The sequence below is a fragment of the Gorilla gorilla genome, chromosome 2 (genome assembly GCF_029281585.2).
Source record: "Gorilla gorilla gorilla isolate KB3781 chromosome 2, NHGRI_mGorGor1-v2.1_pri, whole genome shotgun sequence".
Taxonomy (NCBI): domain Eukaryota; kingdom Metazoa; phylum Chordata; class Mammalia; order Primates; family Hominidae; genus Gorilla; species Gorilla gorilla.
In genome coordinates, this window is record NC_086017.1 from 72,045,595 (window position 1) to 72,068,157 (window position 22,563).

The 22,563-nt window shown below is 43.5% G+C and overlaps 1 protein-coding gene across 3 annotated transcripts in view; it reads left to right on the forward strand.

The window, feature by feature from the left end:
- Nucleotides 1–22,563, forward strand: part of PTPRG (protein tyrosine phosphatase receptor type G) — a 730,401-nt gene that overhangs the window by 628,106 nt on the left and 79,732 nt on the right. For all 3 annotated transcript variants that reach the window (XM_004034399.5, XM_004034398.5, XM_055383012.2), the window contains exons 10-12: nucleotides 3,082–3,190; nucleotides 9,511–9,560; nucleotides 11,180–11,957. In XM_004034399.5, the coding sequence (XP_004034447.3) occupies nucleotides 3,082–3,190; nucleotides 9,511–9,560; nucleotides 11,180–11,957 (937 nt within the window). The remainder of the gene's footprint in view (nucleotides 1–3,081; nucleotides 3,191–9,510; nucleotides 9,561–11,179; nucleotides 11,958–22,563) is intronic.

Consider the following 22,563-nt stretch of genomic DNA (forward strand, 5'->3'; position numbering starts at 1 on the left):
CTGATGGGATTATCATAAATACTAAATGAGCTATGCAAGTATTCAACAGGTCCTATATAACTGTATAAATATTAACTATTATTTATTACAGTCATTCTCCTCTTCCTCTTCCCCTACTAAAGCTACTGCTGCTAATGTCATCACCACCACTGTCCACAGTCGCTGCCACTTCCCTTTGTCACATTTGTTCTGCCTTACACATTTCCAATACCTGCCAAACCCCTACAGCTGTGTAATATTTTATCTCTTTTCTCAGATACTCAAATGCTATACTATCTGACCTCACTTTGGGCTACACGTGCCTAATTCAATGTCTCCTCTAAGAATTTACATAAATGTTTAGTGTCCAACACACAAGCCCCTTCAGAAGAGATGTTTGCAGAAGCCATCTCCTTCCCTATAAAGCAAACTCTCCACAACTACTGTCTTTTTTTTTTTTTTTTTTTTGACACAGAGTCTTGCTCTGTCGCCCAGGCTGGAGTGCAGTGGCGCAATCTCGGCTCACTGCAAGCTCCACCTCCCGGGTTCATGCCATTCTCCTGCCTCAGCCTCCCAAGTAGCTGGGACTACATGCATCCGCCACCATGCTTGGCTAATTTTTTTTTGTATTTTTAGTAGAGACAGGGTTTCACCGTGTTAGCCAGGATGGTCTCCATCTCCTGACCTCATGATCCGCCCACCTCGGCCTCCCAAAGTGCTGGGATTACAGGCATGAGCCACCGCGCCCAGCCTACAACTTCTGTCTTTTAAGTCTTTGCCTAAAAACTCAAAGTGACACATTTGGTTTGAAAGCCTTGCGTTTATTGTTAATCAAAGGAAGGCTCTGGAATAATGAAACCCGTAATTGTATATGCACATGAAAAATGCAATAGCACCAAGTGGGATTCTTAATGACTGTTATCACTTTTTTTCTCCAATACAGAGTCCTCCGGGCCCATTCAATCAGTTATAGAATAATACTTTTCATATTTCTTTAGATGAAGATTCTTTTACTTCATTTCCATTTATATTTTCAATTTCCCCACTAGACATTGTTATCTGGGTCACGTTAGGGAATGAAGAGCTTCGTGAAATCAAAGAGGAATCTGTTGAAAGGCACCCAAGGTTATGATGTATTTTAACCTTTCTCTTGTCACAACTGGAAGTCCATAAGGGATTTTTCTCTTTCTGAAGTGAAGATGGCTTTCATTAATCAGCAGAAACCATCTAGGCGCTTATGCAGTTTCCTGTTCTAAGTGGAAAATAATTAAACATGCAAAGATGAATAGATACCTTCTTGGAGTGAATTCTAATAAATCCCTGCGTAGATGGAGTGAAGATTTCGCTCTGAACAGAAGATGGGGTCAGAGGTTTAGAGAATGAAGCATAAATTAGTTTCAGAGAAAAAGAGAGATGTAGAGAAAAACATGCATTGACAGCAACTTCTTTCTTTCAAGAATTTCTAGGGCTAGTTATTTTCTTTGGGGACACACAAAATTAATTTTTCTAATTCCTCAGCGAGTGAAGAGTGCTGACTTGGTGGCAACAAAGCTATTCTCTAACTCATCATGGTTATTGTGGCCCAGAAACCTGGAAGTAATACATATCATTTGAGCAGCATTTTCTAGTGGGCATCCGCCTTCCGCATCGTCACCACAAACCTGTGGGCAGGTGTTGTTCCCCACCTTTTCCAAACAAGATCAGTGAGGCTTAAAGTTAAATAACATGGCCCTAGCCTACCCCTCTCACTAGGAAGCTGCTCTCAAGGCAACAGCAGCAGGTGTGGCCACAATAACATTTTAATACCAGTTCAGAGGTTTTCAATAGCTGCGTTGGGAAAACCCACTCCCAATCGGTGGTTAAGCTCACAGAGCTGCTTCTATACTTGGCCCAGAACACATGCTTTGATGATAAGACAACTCATCTATTAAGAAGAGTCTTTGAAAATCAGTTGCTTTTGTTGTTCGTTTCTTTAGGAAGCAAGTGCTGCCTGTTTTTTAGGTAGTTTCCATTTTCTCATTTTTAAAGGCTGTCAGAATGAAACTGTGAGAAAGAGGGACCTGGATTTGGCTAATGTTTGACAGGAGGTTGGCAAACTTTTTTCTGGAAATGGCCACATAGTAAATATCTGAGGCTTTACAGGTCATGGAATCTCTGGCATAACTACTCAACTCTGCCATTGTAGAGTGGAGGGAGCCATACACCTACCTAAACAAATGGCCATGGCTGTGCCAATAAAACTTTATTTATAAAAACAGACAGTGGGCCACAGCTTGCCAACACCCCTATGTTAGCCAAGTGGCATTCTTTCTGTTGCTTGGTGTGGTCTACCTCTGAGCAAGGTTTGCTGGGCCTATGTTATGTAATTCTCACAAGTACCTATGAAGTAGCTCTTCCTCTCCCCATTTTACAGAAGATAGCAGAGGCTGAAAGAACTGACTCAGAACCCCACAGCTTGTGAGTGGTATGAGGAGACTGTGTCCTCTGCCTTCTAGCCTGGTGTTCTTCCTTGCATCATGCCCCATACTCTGCGTGATAAAAATACAGCGAGGCCTTTAAACTGTAAAGAAACAGACCTGGGCAGGCAGGGTGGCTCACGCCTGCAATCCCAGCATTTTGAGAGGCTGAGGTGGGCAGATGATCGAGACCAGCCTGGCCAACATGGCAAAACCCCGTCTCTACTAAAAATACAAAAATTAGCTGGGCTTGGTGGCGGCCTCCTGTAATCCCAGCTACTCGGGAGGCTGAGGCAAGAGAATCACTTGAACCTGGGAGACGGAAGTTGCAGTGAGCTGAGATTTTGCCATTGAACTCCAGCCTAGGTGACAGAGCGAGACTTCATCTCAATAAAAAAAAAAGAATAATGTTACTCTTTCCTGTGTCCTGAACATTTCGGTGTTGAAAACAGGTTCCCAGGGAAGTTCATAAAAATAGATTCCCAGGCAGGGTCCAAGTGGTCTTTCCTTCCAAAGTGAGCCTTTGGTCAGCAGGGAAGCATCACGTCTGTCAGGCTTTGTCACAGCACTCAGGTTTGGCTTTAGAATGCAAAGTGTGCCCTGGCCTTCAAAACTAACTCACTGCTTTTTCCTTCTTTACTTACAGAAAGCCACCATTAGCCATGTCTCACCCGATAGCCTTTACCTGTTCCGAGTCCAGGCCGTGTGTCGGAACGACATGCGCAGCGACTTTAGCCAGACGATGCTGTTTCAAGGTGAGGCTGGCTTCCCCTCCTGTGGCCAGGGGCGCCCCTGAGACTCCCTCCCAATGCTTTCTGCTTCTTCCTGCTCAGGTGCTGGGGAAGAATACAACAAGCCTGGCAGAAGAATCAGTGTAGGGTTTTAAAGCCTATGTGGAAAGCCTTAGTAATTTAGGTCTTTTAGATTGGAGGTTTTATAGGCAGAAGAGGGGAGAAAAAACAAAACATTTTTGATTGTTTTATTGTTATTTTCCAACTGTGGGAACCAAGTACTCGGGCCTTTTTCTCGGTCACTGTCCAGTGCTGTCAGATCACACAATCACTTCCAAGTTGTACCGCTGAATATCCTCTTTGTCTTTCTAATGTGGTTCAGTTAGCTGTTCTCTCAAAAACTGCAGCCCATAGCAGCTACACCTCACCCTTCCGACTTGCAAGCCACACAAACAAGCCCCTGCATGCAGGATCCTTGAGATTCCTGGATCTAGATAGATGGTCCTGATGACTTAGGGACTAATAGAAAGGTCCAGGGCCAGAACTAGGGTGAAGCAAATGGGACATTTGCCTTTGCTCAAAATTTTAAGGGGCACCAAAAAATTGAGTGACCAAGAGACATAACATTTTAATGGGATTTTTTTTGTTTGTTTGTTTGTTTTGAGATGAAGTCTCGCTCTATTGCCCAAGCTGGAGTGCAGTGGGGTGGTGTCGGCTCACTGCAACCTCTGCCTCCTGGGTTCAAGTGATGCCTCAGCCTCCTGAGTAGCTGGGATTACAGGCACCTGCCACCACACCCAGCTAATTTTTTGTATTTTTACTAGAGACAGGGGTTTCACCATGTTGGCCAGACTGGTCTTGAACTCCTGACTTCGTGATCTGCCTGCCTTAGCCTCCCAAAGCTCTGGGATTACAGGCGTGAGCCACCATGCCTGGCAATGGGATGTTTTTTAAAAGCAAAATTAGGCTGAGTGCGGTGGCTCACACCTGTTATCCCAGCACTTTGGGAGGCTGAGGTGGGTAGATCACGAGATCAGTTCGAGACCAGCCTGGCCAACATGGTGAAACCCCGTCTCTACTAAAAAAAACAAAAATTAGCTGGGCGTGGTGGTGCGTGCCTGTAATCCCAGCTACTCCCAGCTACTTGGGAGACTGAAGCAGGAGAATCGCTTGAACCTGGAAGGCAGAGGTTGCAGTGAGCCAAGATCATGCCACTGCACTCCAGGCTGGGCAACAAGAGTAAAACTCCGTCTCGAAAAAATGAAAATATAATAAAATAAATACAAAAATAAAAATAAAAGCAAAATTAATGTAAAAATCTCATGAATAAAATATCTGAATTTTAAGTAGAGATAGATACACTCTGTCTTACTTGCGCCAACCTAATCCCAGTCCTGGTTCCAGTATTATTTAGGCAGCTGTGGGCTGTAGCCACGGGCCATAGTTTGCTGATTTGGTTTGATGACAGGCCTTAAGACCAGCATGGAAGTAGGGACCAGGGTGCTGGACTCTGCTCTGCCAGCCTGAGGTCCTCTTGGATCAGGTCCTTGACTTCTCAGGTCCTCAGTTTTCCCTGAGGGAAAACTTATCTGTCAAATAAGAAAACCATGCCAGGTTAACCAGGCCAGTGGTGAACCCTTTTTGAGTTACAAATCTGATGAAGGTTTGGACATTTTCCCTACAAAGTGCTAGAATTTTGCATACAGCTTTGGGGACCCAGTCAGGCATGTGAGTTGTGGACCAGCAGCGGCAGCAGCAACTGCAAGATCTCCTGGAAGCCTCATTTGAGAAGTGCACATTCATGGGCCCCTCCCAGACCAACTGCATCAGAATCTTACCTGGGGCAGGGGGCGTTACCCAGGAATCTGAGCTTTCACAAGTTGGCCCTGATGGCCCTGGGAGCTGGCAGGCACTGTAAGGGGTTCTGGAGTGAGGACCTCTGGTCTGAGTCCCAGCTGCCTTTTGGAAGCTGCACAACTTTGAGAATGTTTCTTAACTGCTTGAACCTGTAGTTTCCCAATCCAAAAAGTGGCAGTATCCATAGTACCTACCCCACAGGGTCTTTGTAGAATGATGTGGGGTAATGGATGTTAAGTCATTCACATAGTGCTAGTTACTGGCACTATGTATAAATCCCCCCCTTAGTATTAGTGTATAAAAATAATAAATAATAAACCTAGGATTAGAAGCTCTCCAGCGTAGATTTCCTGCAAGGATCCCTTCTGGCTTGAACATTTTCCATTTAGTATTTAAATATTCTTTGCTAATGTTCACATTGATCTCATCCTTCCATTTAAACTAATGGAAATGAGCATAGCAGCATTTTTTTCCCATAAATAAATCATGCTCCCTGTGCCCACCTTTACTGTGAACATATTGGTCTCTTTCCCTGTGTCGAGGAAGGACTGCAGGCCAAGGCCAGGTCTGTGCTGGCCTAGGGGAGAAAGAAGGAAGGCAGACTGGGAGCTTGCTGAGGCCGGGGCCCTTGGAACTTCGGACACATAAATCATGATTAAGTCCTCCCATGTGCTCCATCCAGGAGCCTAGAATCTGCAGGACTGCCTTACCTGATTAATAGACCCAGAGCTCCCTGGCTTCTGCATGGACTTTGAAAAATTAAATGTTTATAATATAATGTAATTCAAAAAGGCCCTGTCAGCTAATAAGTTCAAAGCGTGGAATAGTTTAAATGTCTGATCACGATGACTTGCTGAAAATGGCCAGTGTCTCCTTGTCTACAGACTTTCTTTCCTCAGAGGTGGACGTGAGTTTACTCATTACATATACTGGCGTTTATCCCTCTATGTTGATAAGGGGGCAAGTTTTAAAATGGAAAGAAAAAAAATATCTCCTTTTTCAGAATAATTAGGTTTCTCAGTAATAAATTTAATCTGGCTTGGGAGCATTAGGAAGCCACATGGAATATTTACCATATTATAGTAAATATAACACTATTTAGGTTGTATGTAACATTACAATAAATATGTTTACCTTACTGTGGAAAATATAACAATAATATAACAATAATAATAGCAAGCAATATTTGTAGAATGGCTCACAGTGACAGCATTGTTACCTAAGTTATTTCATCTGAACTTCACTTTATGGCAGCTGGTGCAGTAGGGGTTATTTTACAAACAGGGAAATGATGGCTTGGGTGCAGCTGACTTCAGAAGAACTCTGCTACTAAGCTGAGTTGGGTTTTCTTATTGCAAAGCCCAATCACTAACACACAGCAATGGCCCACCCCAAAGAGTAAAAATTACCAAATACCTGCAGTCTTCAACAAAAGGTTGAAAATATTGATGAGATATTCAAAGCCTTTTTGCAGTTCTCAAAAGTCATGGAAAATTGGGGTTTATATGCTTCTTCTTTGAGCCACAGATGCATCTGTGGCAAAGCCCATGGATCCTCTCTCAGACTGGTTTTAGATAAATAAGTGAAATACACAGGAAAGGAACCAATTATATTCAATACAGTTGTCAAAATATTTTAAACACATTTGGGATATAATAATATATGTGCTTTTTAAAATTAAGGTATTAAATGACAAGTGGTTGGTCTGTTAGCTCCAGTGATTTTTGAGTAGTGATGAACATCAATGATATTCCAAAATAACTACAACAACTCTAAAGCAGTAAGAAAATATCTGAGATTTCAATCAGAGACAAAGCTGCAGGTCCTGCGAATGCATTGAGATTGGTTGCCTACATGCATAGTGGAAAAAAGGGCACCACTGCAGTGAGAGCTTAGAAAAACCCCGTTAGGCCCATAGACCCTAGGTTAAACACTCCTGATCTGAAAGGTCCTGTAGAAGCTAGTCCTAGTTACTAGGGCTGTCAGTGACCCCAGTGGATATTGACCCCAATGGAGATTGTTCAAGACCAGTGGAAAGCCACATGCTGATGGAGTGGCTGTTCAGTTTGTTGGCATTAAATAGAGCTCCTTTTAAAGGGCAGGTAAAGTAGTTCCTCCTGGGAATCTTTTTTCCTGTCTTAACTAGGGGAGGCATGCACACCTGTCTGAAGCATGAAGTATTGATCTTTGAGCAGCTCGATGATCATGGGAGGCTATATTTAGGCTGGGTGAGACCCCTGTTATTTGCTTTCTTTGCTACCTTATTTGACCTGGGACCTACACACGTTTGACTTTCCAACTATGCGAAATGGATATATCATCAGGTCAAGGTTGCAAACTCTGGCATCCATGGGGCCAGGCAGGGGGCATGTACACATGAGGGGAGTGCCGTCAGTGGGAAATTGGAGACTATGTGGCCACCTAAAGGGGGTGATAGACACTCGGCCCCAGCCGAATGGTGCCCTGCTGGAAGGTGAGCCTAGTTTTGCCAATATTGTGAGTTTTCAGATAAGCAAGAGATTGAGAGCTTTAGATAAAGCTACCATCTACAATATTGGTGACAAATTCTGTTTTGTTTTGTTTTTATAAAAGTTTGCAGGCCAAACAAAAATATATGTGAGTCACTTGCCATTTCTGGTTTTGGTAACTATCATAGCAGGTACAAGTGTTATTATAGCATTTTCGCTAATCTCTCAGTGTATATAGGAAGCAGCTTTTCAGTTTATATAGCACTTTTGTTTTTTGAAAGAACCACATAGAAGCAGTTTGATGGGGTTTTTAAAAAGTCATGTTGTTTAGCATTATTTGCAATAGCCAAAAGATGAAAGCAACCTAAGTGTCCATTGACCGATGAAGGGATAAACAAAATGTGCTATATACACACAATGGAATATTATTCACCCTCAAAAAGGAAGGGAATTCTGACACATGCTGCAAGGTGGATGAAGCTTGAGGACGTTATGCTAAGTAAAATAAGTGAGGACAAAAGGACAAATATGTATGGTTCCACTTATATGAAGTATCCGGAGCAGTCAGATTCATAGAGAAAGTACCGTGATGGTTGCCAGGGTTGGGGGAAGGAAGAAATGGGTTCTTTAATGCGTATAGAGTTTCTGTTTTGCAAGATGACAAAGTTCTGGAGATGGATAGAAGTAATGGTTGTACAACTGTGTGAACAACCTTAACAGTACTGAACGATACACTTAAACATGGTTAAGATAGTAATTATTTTATTTTATTTTTTTATTTTTTATTTATTTATTTATTTATTTTGAGACAAAGTCTTGCTGTGTCATCAGGCTGGAATGCAATGGTGCAGTCTCTGCTCACTGCAGCCTCCACCTCCTGGATTCAAGCGATTCTCCTGCCTCAGCCTCCCGAGTAGCTGGGACTACAGGCGTTCACCAACACACCCAGCTAATTTTTTGTATTTTAGTAGAGATGAGGTTTCATCATGTTGGCCAGGATGGTCTCAATCTCCTGACCTCATGATCCACCTGCCTCAGCCTCCCAAAGTGCTAGGATTACAGGCTTGAGCCACTGTGCCTGGCCATTTTGTTAAACTTTAAGATGATAAATTCTGTCATGTATTTTACCATAATCTTAAAAAATTTTTTTTCTGAGTTATATTGTTTAATGATAACACATAGAACAGAGCTACAGGAAGAAATAAACACCAGAAAGGGTAATGTATGGTTAATACGAAATCATTAGACCATTTAAAACAATTGGCAGTAGCTTACAGGATTTTAAAATATAGGTAAAAATAAAAATATAACAGTACACAAAAGGTAAAGTGGGCAAATAGAGTTAAATTATTGTACAGTTCATTTTTAGTAAGTGGTGAAATTACCAATTTAAGGTAAACAGTAATAAGTTAAGGATGGATAATTAGAATCACAAAAAGGATAAGAAATCATGACCAAAAAGATAGTAGAGGAGGAACAATGGTGTAATACGATTCCAGTTAAATCAAGTTCAAATACAGGTAAAACTGACAGAGTCCAAATAGTGGCTAGCTTTGGGGGTGGAGGTGGATATTGACTAGATGAGGGCGCAGGTACACCTTTTCTCTAGCAACGCACTGGCGATATGTCTTTATATTACTGTGGGGAGTGGTTACACAGGTGTTTACATATGTAAAATTCATTCAACTATACACCTATATTTTATGCATTTTACCGTATGTAAGCTTTTACCTCAATAAAACAGAAAACAGTAAAAATTGAAAAATAACTTTTTAACTAATAGCTTAAGACAGGGGTCAGCACGCTACTACCCACAAACCAAATCTAGCTCTCTGCATGTTTTTGTAGGACTCGTAAGCCAAGAAGGGCTTTATATTTTTAAATGGTTGGAAAAAATCTACAGAATAATATTTTGACATGTGAAAATTATATGTAATTCAGATTTGTGTTCATAAGGAATGTCTTGTTAGAGCCACAAAAAAAGTTTTATTGCTTAAATGTAATTTCTTTGTTTCTCAGCTAATACCACTCGAATATTCCAAGGGACCAGAATAGTGAAAACAGGAGTGGTAAGTAGAGAATGGGAAATTGCTTTGTCGTGGCTGGTTGTTAATTTGCTTGCAGTTAAAACTGTCACCACGAAGTGGCAGTATAATGTTGTTAAACTGCTCAGTGTAAAGCGGTTATAGTAGAGAAAAAATTACATTATTCACTTTTTATAATTCAGTACCTTATGAACATAAGCTGTGCAACAGTGTTAGGTAGTTATATTATATAATTTTGTGAAGGTAAAAATTCTTCATATTTTTAGTTATGATTTGTGGGATCAGACGATGCAGGACCACAAAGGAGTTAAAATCTGTTCCAACCCTTTCATTTGACATATGCTCAAATTCAGAGGTTGTCATTTGCATAAAGTTATATGGATCTGAAAATTTCTGGAACCAGAATTAATATCTTAGTTTCCCCATTCCTGGTTGGTATAATGAATAATTAAAATACTAATCACAGCAGTGGTGATAATAATAATAGCCTAAAATTCACTATGCTCTTCCTGGGTTTCAGGCACAGATTATTTTATTTACTTCTCCAGGCAGCCCACAAGGTCAGTGTTACTGTTGTTCCCGTTTTACAGATGAGGAAACCGAGGCTCAGTGAGTTAAAGTAATGTGTCCAGCATCACCCAGCAGGCAAGCTAAAATTAGACTAATAGCTCAGAGCAGCACTTCTTGTTTTCCTAAGATACCTTATGTGAGTAAAACCCCCAGATTTGAGCCCCAATTTAGTATGGTGGTAAGAACAAGCCGAGTCTTACACCCAGGCAGCCCTGCATTTGTGCCTTCCAGGTCATGTACCTTGTGTAAGCTCTTTAACATCTCTGTGTCTCAGTTTCCTCACCTGCAAAATGGGGTGATGATCATGCCTGCCTCCAGAGTAGCATGGAAAGCCCTGGCACACGGTTGGCATTTGTTAATTGGAATTCTTGTTATTGTTGTTGATGTTGTTGTCATCTGTATGGGCTCAGATTTTCCCACAGATCAACTTAGAAACTGAAAGGTACAGTGACTCTGCAGTGCCCAACATGGAGATGCAGAGATGTAAACCAGTGCCCAGAGCATGCAGTGCAGAGTATGGCTCCTGCCTCTGACCCTGTCATTGCAGACCTGGGCAGGCTGCTTTCCCTCCTTGTCCACCCACTTCCTCACTGGGAGACAGTGGGGTTGGACTGGATCACCCAGTATCTTTCCAGACCTAGAGCTGAGTATCTACTCAAGTGTCAGTGATATACATAAAATCAAAGGTCTTCTGCCTCTCATCACCCCAAGAACAGATGACCATCTGATTTTTCCAATTCATGACTTCTTTGTTGTTTAAGTCAGCTTTAATACTACTTAGTTTTTTTGGCACCTAGCCTCATCTTGGGTAATATCAGTGAAAAGCTGAGTTTGATTGACTAGTTATGCTTTTTAACATGTTCACAATTATAAAACCATTAAAAATAAAAGTTGATCACCCATGGACCACCTAATGTCAACTTTATGCCATACATTGGAAAACTCCATAGCATAGATGAGTAAAATCCTCAGAGGGTGACAACCAGGGCCTCATTCCCAATCTTAATTACTGATGCTTCTCTGCTTTTTCTTCTTCTGCCTCTTTTCCACCCTTGCCGGGTGACCCTTTCCAGCCCACAGCGTCTCCTGCCTCTTCAGCCGACATGGCCCCCATCAGCTCGGGGTCTTCTACCTGGACGTCCTCTGGCATCCCATTCTCATTTGTTTCCATGGCAACTGGGATGGGCCCCTCCTCTAGTGGCAGCCAGGCCACAGTGGCCTCGGTGGTCACCAGCACGCTGCTCGCCGGCCTGGGGTTCGGCGGTGGTGGCATCTCCTCTTTCCCCAGCACTGTGTGGCCCACGCGCCTCCCGACGGCCGCCTCAGCCAGCAAGCAGGCGGCTAGGCCAGTCCTCGCCACCACAGAGGCCTTGGCTTCTCCAGGGCCCGATGGTGATTCGTCACCAACCAAGGACAGCGAGGGCACCGAGGAAGGAGAGAAGGATGAGAAAAGCGAGAGTGAGGACGGGGAGCGGGAGCACGAGGAGGATGGAGAGAAGGACTCCGAAAAGAAGGAGAAGAGTGGGGTGACCCACGCTGCCGAGGAGCAGAATCAGACGGAGCCTAGCCCCACACCCTCATCTCCTAACAGGACTGCCGAGGGAGGGCATCAGACTATACCTGGGCATGAGCAGGATCACACTGCCGTCCCCACAGACCAGACGGGCGGAAGGAGGGATGCCGGCCCAGGCCTGGACCCCGACATGGTCACCTCCACCCAAGTGCCCCCCACCGCCACAGAGGAGCAGTATGCAGGGAGTGATCCCAAGAGGCCCGAAATGCCATCTAAAAAGCCTATGTCCCGCGGGGACCGATTTTCTGAAGACAGCAGATTTATCACTGTTAATCCAGGTAAGTGGTGCAGGTCTCCTGTGAGGGTTCCTGCTCCTGTGAATAGTCGTACCCTTTTTCAAAAAATTGGGAGCAGAAGGTGAAGCTTCAGAAAGTACTTAATATTCTTAGAATCATATATGTCTGTCATAGAAAAGGTGCGCACATGTGAAATGTGTATGTGTGTGTCCCTGTTTTACTCCAAAAGCCTACTCTCTTATGCTGGAGTAAGTCTTTCTTTGATATTTGTTTTCTTGCCTCGGAATAACTCCAGGGACTTCAACCAGGCAATGATATACCTGAATAAAAAAAGCCATCGATCTTAAGAAGTTTATTTATTAAGATTTCATTCCATATTCATTATATAATGTATCTACAAATGGCTAGTTTGGTGCCAGGGACTGGGCAGGGTGCTGTCCCAGGGGATCCTAGTCCCTGCCTAAAAAGTTTAAAGGGGAAGGCAGACAGATGACAGACAGTAACTAGCTGGAGCGCATGCCCAGAAGTTAGGTAGCAGGAACGTTAGAAAGCCAGCAAGCTAGATGGTGGTTAGTCGGCAAGCTAGATGGTTAACTGGCAAGCTGGAAAACTAGCTAACTGAAGTTTTCAATTGTGAAATGGTAATAGAGGAAATAAACAGGATGCTGTCCAAGAGAATTATGGAGAGGATAGGGACCTACCTTAATTAAGAAAGGCCACTCTGGAGAAGTGGCTTGTTCATGGAAACCTACAGAATGAAAGGCTTCAGCTTGGGGAGAGCTGGTATTGGCCCATGGTCCATGGGGAGAGCTGGTATTGGCCAAGAAATACGGCCCTCTCTCCCAGAGCTCCCATTGCTGTGGGAATGAGCCAGTGTATAGACAGTGAGGCCAGGGCATGAGATCCTCATCTCCTGGTGGCAATTTTGTTGCTCTATCATATGCTCAAATCTTAATGAACCGTCCTGATAGTTTCTGCAAGGGAGCCATAAGCATGAGGAGTTGTTATTGTTGTGAGGGCTTTTCTTAATAAGAAATTCTTCATTTTGCCAGACTACAAGATGTTTAGCAACAATTTTTTTTGCGTCTAAGCTGTTGTGGAGTTATAAGAGTGCAAAAAAAAAAGCAACTGGTAAATATTTATTTGCTTTTGCACTTGTAAACATTAAAATTCATCTAAAGCTGAGATCTCGTATGTTAAGATACAACTTAGAATAAATTTTCATGTTTTGAATTACTTTCCTCTTAAAGCTGGTATGAACTAATTTTTTGAAGTGGGGGTCTCCTGTGGGTATTGCTCACTTTAGCTGTGACTGGGGGAAAGGTGCAGAGTAGCCTTTTGTGGAACTGAGTGAAGGAAATATGGGGCCACTTGGGAAGCTGTTTCTGTAAGAACAGTGACATTCCCTCTAGGAATTACTTTGAAAAAGTTGAATTTCTTGCATTTGAAGACGCTGAAGAAACATGTATGGAATGCCCACTGTATAAGAGGCACCAGGCTAGGCTTTGGCAGTAGAACATAGGTAACACAAACTTCTCTTCTCTTGGGGTTTGCATTCTGGTAGGGGAGCTTGAGAATATGCCAGTAAACAAATACATACCCTTAAGTAGCCTTAATTGCTACAGTTGGGGAGCGGAGGGACAGCGTAGCTCTGAGTGGTCAAGGATGACCTCTGAGCAGAGATCCAAGTGGTAAGAAGGAGCTAGCCATGCAAAGATCCAGGGAGGGGAATTCTGGGCTGCAGGAACAGCACGTCCAGAGACCCTACAGTGGGGAATTAATTTGGATCAGTTGAGGAGCTATCAGGCCAGTGTGGTTAGACCAGAGAGAGTGAGGGGGAGAGGAGGGGATGGATTTAGAGATTGATGGAGGTGCTCTGGAAAGGTACTCGTTGACCACGCTGAGGATTTCCTTCTACTAGAAATGAGAAACCAGTGGTAGATCTCAGCTGCAGTGTTACTTGATTGATTTTTTGAAAGACCTCTCAGGCCTCTGCGTGGAGATGATATAGGAAGGCAGGAATGGATGAAAGAAGCCCAGTTAGGAGGCAGTGGTAATGGTGGCTTGGACCAGTGTGTTTTCTACGAAGACAGGTGGTGGACTTGGAATTGACTTTCAAGCTTGAGTGTTCAGCCTCTGGACTATGGGCTCTGGCAAAGTAGCATTCTCAGCCTGCTCCTCTTAAACATTTGTTTGACCACATTCCTGAAAAATATGGCTGCTGAGAGCTTAGGCTGGGAGTATTTACAGTTTGAGAGATGGGAGAGAGGCAGGGACTGGGACCGCCCCAGGTAAGTGGAAATGAGTTCTTGCCATTGGAGTCAGGTTCCAGATTCCAGAGACAGGGGAGAAGAAACGGATGGTAAACTTTGGGGGCTCCCTACTCCAGGTATGAGGTGTGTAGGTCCTCAGCTTCCACCCTACAGAAATCTGAGAGCATCTACAATCTTGGCAGAGTGGCTTTGGGAGTCAGATCAACCCAGCTGGCTCTGTCCCTTATTCCTCAGGGTCCTCAGGTAAGTCTTAGTCCTGTGTCCTCATTTGCAAAGTGGAGCTAATGATCGTGCTTAATGCCGAAGGTGGTGTGGCTGTGGAGACCCCCTCACTGTCACTGACAAATAGGAGCTGTCAGCAGCCCAGGTGCCACACAATGATGGTGACTGTGAGGAGGCCCCCCACAGCTCTTTCCTTTGCTATTGTCTGTGGACGTTAAAGCTACTGGTCCCCAAGTAACTGCCATTAAAAATGACCTCCAGATGGCCGAGTGCAGTGGCTCACTCCTGTAGTCCCAGGACTTTGGGAGGCCAGGGAGGGTGGATCGCTTAAATCCAGAAGTTCATGACCAGCCTGGGCAACATGGTGAAACCCCGTCTCTAGGAAAAATACAACAATTAGCAGGGCATAGTGGCTCATACCTGTAGTCCAGCCACTGGGGAGGCTGAGGTGGGAGATCACTTGAGCCTGGAAGGCAGAGGCTGCAGTGAGAAGATCACGCCACTGCACTCCAGCCTGGATGACAGAGCAAGACTCTGTCTCCAAAAAAAAAAAAAAAAAAAGGACCTCCTCCTGAAACTCAACACTGGTAAATCAGAGCTTTCCCTTATCACCTTCAGCTCAGTGAGAAGGTCCACTTCTGAAAGCTAAAAAAAATCCTTCAAAATTTCAAGCAGTTCAAGTCTGAAAATGGTGGTGATGATTGTTTAAGCCAGATATAAGCAAACTTTTTCAGCTAAGGGCCAAAGAGTAAATGTTTTTCAGTTTTGCAGGCCACAGGTCTCTGCTGCAGCTACTTAATTCTGCCTTGTAGCACAAAAGCCACCATAGACAATACACAGCTGAGAGGATGTGATAGTATTTCAATGAAAACTTTGTTTGCAGAAACAGGCGGTGGGTCTGATATGGTCCACAATCTGTCATTTGCCAACCCCTGGTTTACACAGAAATCTGTATGTGCCTGTTGATTAGTAAAGGATGTGAGTGACCTGAGGGTAAAACAAGCAAATCCCACATCAGTCAATGATCCTTAAGGTCTTGCTTCACTTCCGTTCACCCTGTCCTTTGCCCTGTCTGCCTCCTCCAGTATGGTATTTATTTTTTAATGAAATCGCCATCATTTTAGTGTTAGTGATTTATTTTAAGGACTTTGTGTGTACATTTGCTTTAAATCTGTTACACATTTATTTTTTCTTCATATTAAGAAAAAACAATTAACTTTAATCAATACCTGGTCTCTGAAAAGAGTGATAATGTGTAAAGTTACACACTGTTATATTTTTATGAGTTATCTCCAAACAGCTTGTTTAAATCCCTTTGGTGTTTCATAACATATTTTTAAGTCCTATGAGTAGTGGCTTTAATATATTATCTCCCAGGGAAGGAGAAGAAGGGAATCCTTCTATAGAAGAAGTGACAAACCCAGACACCTACAGAAACCAGTTAATACTAATGAGAAACAAGGACCAGGTGTTAGACATTAGGGAGTGGTAAAGACTGCAGCAAATTAAAGAGCACATGACTTTTCTAAAGAGGGCCATCTCACTCAGCTTCAACAGATTACTGCCAGTGAGAATGCCTAGTGAGCCAGAAATCCAGGTTTTTGTGCAGAACCCCCCAACTTTTAAGTAAGCTCAAATTTTTAAAACAATTTCTCCTTTTTAAAAATGTAGGCCAAACTAAACCCATCGCTGGGCCAGGTAGGAACCGCTGGTGGTCAACCTCTACTGTAGTGTTGATTGCTAGAGTTGCAACTTCCTGAGAAGCCTTTCAGAAGGCTTGAAGGCCTAGGTGTACTCCCTCCCTTTCACCAGGCTTTTTTCTAGCGTTTCTTTAGTGCAAAGCCCTCAGCTGGATGTCTGCTACATGGAAATCCAGCATGTGGTCCCATCCTGAGGAGCCACAGCGTGAACCCAGAAGCCAATTGATGCAATGAAATGTTCTTGGGGGTACTATGCAGTACAGCATACCCTACAAAAACATTTCAGAGTGGGCATCATCTACAAATTCATCATTTGGTGCTGGGATTTTCCATTTTTGTTTCCTTAAATTAGGGAAACTCTTTTTTCAGGTTGAATCTTGGTCAGAAACTCAGTATGTGAACACTCATTGCTGAAGGTTTACTGACTGCATCTTCTGGCTCAGCCCTGAGTCAGGTGCTAAGGGGACATTCCACTTAAGGGGTCGGCATACCACAGCCAGCAGGCCACTTCCATCCCCTGGCCTGCATTTGCATGGCCCATGAGCTAAGAATGAACACAATTGGGCAGAGGCTCTGGGCTGCTATTCTGCTTTGAGACAGAGTGGAGGGTGCAAAGCTGCAGCCACTCTGCTCCTTTGGGCAAACCATGAGACGCCTCTTTGGAACTCTTAAGCACTAAGGAACCCAACGTGAAAACCTTTAATTACAGAAATAATAACAGCGTCACCAGTGAACATTTGTGCTAGCCCTGCCTGTGCAGAAGGCCAGCTGCATGTGTCACCGATCCTAGAGTACTGCCATGAATGTCGTACTTTGTTGCCGTCATGCTGGTGAGGGAAGCGAGGCTCAGATGAAGGAACGTGCCCAGAGCCACACGGCCCATGGCAAGACAGAGCCCAAACATGGGCTCTGACTCTATAGTCCAGGGGGATCCTCCCCATGTGATGCTGGCTTTGGCGCCAGTTCCCAGAATGAGCAATGCCAGATGATTTCAGATGCAGTATTAATTAAGTGAATATTTTAATGTGTGCTTTTAAAAAGAGACCAACTTTCCATTTGTGACAGTGGTTTTCAACCAGAGGGAATTGTGTCCTTCTCCCTAGGAACATTTGGGAGCATCTGGAGACATTTTTAGTTGTCATAACTGGCACTGGGGTGCTACTTGGTGTCTCGTGGGTAGAGGCCAGGCCTGGTGCTAAACGTCATATGGTGCACAGGACAGCTCCACAACAAGGAACCATCTGGTCAAAATACCATTAATGCCAAGGCCGAGAACCCCTGATTTATAGTATTCATGTAAAGTTTCCTTATTGAAGAAGTTTACTTGAGGACAAATAGAGTAGTAATTTAAAGACAAAAATAAGTACCAGTACAGGTTCATGCAGATCGGGGAGAAATCATGAATGCAGTACCCAGCTGTCTAGGGATTGGGAGCACTGCAGCATGCTTTATTTAAAATTAGTTACCTCAGGCACTTGTAAGGACTATCAGAAGTACTTTTCAGCCAGTGCTAGTTTTGCTGGTCAGGTTTCTTTCTAGAGAAATGTTTTGTTTATAATTCTGCCCACCCCCGTCCTGGTCTGTCATCTTCCTGGCACGTCCGTGGGAACAAGCTCAGGGTAGGCCGCAGGGGTTACTCAGCTGCCAGTATGGTTTAGTTTCTTCTCAGAAAGTATCTGGGTCCTTGGAGTTTCTATTGCCCACTGAACGATCTTTGAATTAAGACACATGGTAAATCTCATGGTATGGAAAACCAGACCCCACTAAGAACAATTAGATTTCCGGAGAGGTTGGAGTCAAGAATTCAGGTTGCAGCAGGTGGCATATTTGGTATAAGATTGGTGTACAACTTCTGTCCGTGACTGATTTCAGAACCACGTACTATTGCAACCAACTGTCAGTGGTGGCCGTCTGATAGGTTAGGGCTTGCCGTCTTTTAGGGGCTTGGAATTAAATTAGGATTTATCAAATGCCTCCCCACTTTCCCACCACCTAATTGAAATAGAGATGACAGACCATCATTTTGATTGTTTGAGTCTGGTGAATTAAGCTCTGCATGAAATGGTAAGGGAGCACTTATTCACAGGAACTCTTGGCAGTGATATAAATGGAAACGAATGATGCTCTAATCCTGCCCACACGTGTTAATACAGAGCCAGTGTCCTGTTGCAAGAGAACATATTTATTTGTAACTGATGAACAATCATTTCTCTGCAGCAGTGGTTTGGGTAACGTCAGGGCTCCAGAAAAATAAAAGGCCAGTTTTGTGGCCCTGTAAAAACAGCAGCCACCTTATCATTTCACACCCGTTAGAATGGCTTCTATCAAAAATATAGAAAATAAATGTTGGCAGAAATGTGGAAAGAAGGGAACCCTTTGTGCACTGCTAGTGGGAATGTAAAATGTGCAGCCCCTGTGGAAAATAGTATGGTAGTTCCTTAAAAAAGTGAAACCAGAATTACCATATGATTTAGCAGTTCTACTTCTGGGTATACAGTTGACCCTTGAAAAACAGTCTTGAACTGCTCATATCCACTTATACATGAGTTTTCTTCTGTCTCTGCTACCCCTGAGAGAGCAAGACCAACCCCTTTTCATTCTCCCCTCATCAACCTACTGACAGATGATGAGAATGAAGACCTTTATGATGACCCACTTCCACTTAATGAATAGTAAATATAAATATGTTTTCTTCCTTACGATTTTCTTTATAACATTTTTTTCTACCTTACTTTATTGTAAGAATATAGCATATGATACAAATAATATACAAATATGTGTTAACTGACTATTTATGTTATTGGTGAGGCTTCCGGTCATCAGTAGGCTATTAGCAGGAAAGCTTTTGGAGACTCAAAAGTTATACATGAATTTCTGACTATTCAGGGATTAGCACCCCTAACGCCTATGTTGTTGATGGGTTAACTGTATGGCCAAAGGATTGAAAGCAGGATCTCAAAGAGGTATTTGTAGACCCATGTTCATGGCAACATTATTGACAGTAGCCAAGAGGGGGAAGCAACCCAAGTGTTCATCAATGAGTGAATGGATAAACAAAATGTGGCATATAGTACATACAATGAAATAACTGTTTAGCCTTTAAAAGGAACGAAATCCTCTCACATGCTACAACATGGATGAACCCTGAGGACATTATGCTAAGCGCAATGAGCCAGTCACAAAAAGACAAGTAATACATGATTCCACCTATATCTAGCATAGTCAAACTCAAAGAAACAAAGTAGAATGGTGGTTGCCAGAGGCTGATGAAAGGGGAAATGGGGAGTTGTTTAATGGATATGGAGTTTCTGTTTTGCAAGATGAAAAAGTTCTGGAGATCAGTTGCGCATCAGTTGCACAACAATGTGAATATACTAAACATCACTGAATGGGACACTTAGAAATGGTTAAGATGGTAAATTTTGTGTTATGTGTTTTTCCACTATTTTTTTTTAAAGCAGCCACCTTAATTCACAGATGTGGGAGGTTTTTAATGAGTGGTATGGCTCAGAACAAATATGGTGAAATTCCCCACGATGGAAACAGGCTATAAATTTATGAGTATGCATATCGTCCTTCTCTTTATCTTCCTTGCAAATTAAAGAATCTTGCTCTTCCCTACTCCTGATAGAGGCCTCTTGGATCCAAGCTAGTTTTAGTCTTGACACCAGAGCGGTTCTTGTCCTGTAGCAGAAGTTGAGCCCTTCCTGGAGGGTAGGAGGCATTTCAGATGGGTCCATCTGATGTATTGCTGCTGGTAGCATTTATAGTACATTGTACTCCGTTTTTATTTGCTTCTACTGGGATGAGAGCCAAGCCAGTAAAAGGCAAACAGCATTAATTCAGTGATGACATATGCCACTGAAAACTGTTTTTCTTTTCTTTTTTTTTTTAATTTTTTTTTTAAAAAGCAGAATGGAGGCACTTTACTCAGATTCTGCTGGGTGCTGAAATAAAGACGGAGAGAAAGAAAGGCTGTACGGAGAGAAAGAACAGCTGTGGGGAGGTTGTTAACCTTACCTTCCTCCTGCATACGCTCAGAGAGGGTTCGTTAGCATTTTGCTCCAAGTTTCATGAGGAAGACATTTCAGGAGCAGGCTCATTCTTTGAGTCTGGGCTCTAACTGGCCTCACATCACCCTCTGAGTAGCTGTTCACCTGCACATTACATCCACTGGGGGAGTACTGGGTATCAGTTGATACTCCTTTCCTCATTGTCATCTTCTACACACAGATCTAAATGTGCTGAGGAGAATGGACTATGTTATATGGGCAGAGCAACAGCATGGTTAGTTTCTAATTGGCCTAAAAATAAAATCTCTTCAAAAATCAACAGAATTGGAGAAAGCTGCTTTGTACAGAAAGAGCCTCTTCTCTTGAGCCAGGTTATTGGTATCAGGATCATGGTGAGTTTATTAAACCATGATTTTTACTTTCGTTTTTGAGGCCTTTTCAAAAGACCCGAGTTAGTGTTGTTCTGCAGACTCATTGGGTCAGAGTGCCATCTTGCAAACTGAAACTAGGCTGGCCAGAGTGAGCTTGCAATGGGAGTTGGGAGTGAGGAAAGCTGGTCTGGTGTGACATTAGGGAGTAGTGACGACTGTGGCAAACCAGTGAGACGCACCCTGTCTGAAGGGAGTGTGCTGCTTGGTTCCAACTGATGTGTGCCATGTGGGAATTCAGGCTTTTGTTGCCAACCTTGAACATTTCTAGTGGAAGCTACCATTGCTGATTTTTATCTGAATTCCTTTGCTTATTAAATGTTGGTAGCTATCTCACAATTAAAAAATAACTACTTGGAAGGGGTGTCAAACCAGGGTTGCCAGTTCATAACCCAAGTCAGGCAGGAATTGAAGGGCTAGTCCTGCTGGGAAAGCTACATCATCTGGATGAACCAGAGATGGAGGTGAGGAGGAGCTCTGTTAACCCAGAGGTCCTGTCCTTATCTTGGTGTCACAATTTGGGCATCATGGAGGGAAGCAAACCCCCAGTAACTGGGCAGCTCAGTTCTGCTGGACCCTTCAGGAGGCAGCTAGGTTACCAGCAAAGCTCCGAGTGAAAGTGTGCTGCTCCTGACAGAGGGGAGCGTCTAGTGTTACTATACTGTCAGAATTGTTGTTTGGCTCCATTGAAGGAAAGAAAAGAATGAACATTTCTTGGGCATCTCCTCTGTGTCAGGCTCTGTGCTTGGTGCCTGACTGATCCAGAGCAGCTTCATGAGCAGGCAGCCTGTGCACTCACACAGGCCCTGTGCTCAGAAGGGCCTATGCTTGCTTTCATACTCTCTCATACTCTACTGTCACCTTCTCAAAACTCTTTAATAACTTTTGAATGGGCCCCATGATTTCATTTTGCATTTGGTCCTATAAGTTACGTAGCCATAACTTACATAGTCTGTTTTCACACAGACGATCTTTTTTCATCCTCAGGACTCCCCGAGAGGTGAGTGTTACCATTTGTCTCCCTTTGATACAGGAGTGAACAGACACTCAGAGATGGGCATTTACCCAAAGCCACACAGCTGGAAAGGCCTAAGTCAAAATTTGTACTCAGGTCTGCCTGAGTCTGGGGTGCAGAATTGCCCATCTTGTGGCACGCTGCAGCTGTTGTACCAAAAGGCCTACAGCATGTTCTGGTCTCTGGAGGCCTAGGCATGGGGAAGTTTAGCCTCATGGATTGTCGGTGTCTGAGGGCATATAATGATATGGGTGTATACTCAGTGCCACATTTTGTGTGCTGTAGTAGTCCTAACAGCTTGCTGTTTTATTAGGGCCACAAATTGAGTCAGGGAGCAGGACGGGTATTTCTGCTGAAGGACACAGCAAGAAGTACGGGGGCCACGCACAGTGGCTCACACCTAGAATCCCAGCACTTTGAGTGGGGGCTGAGGCAGGAGGATCCCTTGAGCCCAGAAGTTCAAGACCAGCCTGGGCAACATATCAAGAAAGTGTCTCTACCAAAAAAAAGAGGGAAAAAGCAGTATGATACAGTCTAGTCTCAGGGCAAACTGAGATTCTAGCTCTTTACCAGCAATCTCATCATAGGCAGCCCTTTGTGCTGATACTCAGCACATCTGAAGTTCTGTATGACTGCCACTTACACACTCAGATGTTACAGAGAGGAGTCAGATTCAGCAAACACCCGGTGAGTGCTCACCATCTCCTGCTGCTGTGTGAGGGTGCTGAGGAAGAGAGTGGTGGTGATGATAAGTAATGATGCTGATGCTAGGATGGTGGCGGGTGATGGTGTTGCCGAAGCTGGGGTGGTGGTGATGACAATAATCACAATAGTTAACATTAACCAGGTGCCAGGCAACATTCTAAGTGTTTTGTATGCATTAACTCATTTAATCTTCATCCCACCACAATGCCGTATGCAATATTATTACTTCCATTTACAGAGGAGGAGACTGAGGCACAACGAGGTTAGGTTAGTTGCCCAAAGTTGCAAAGCT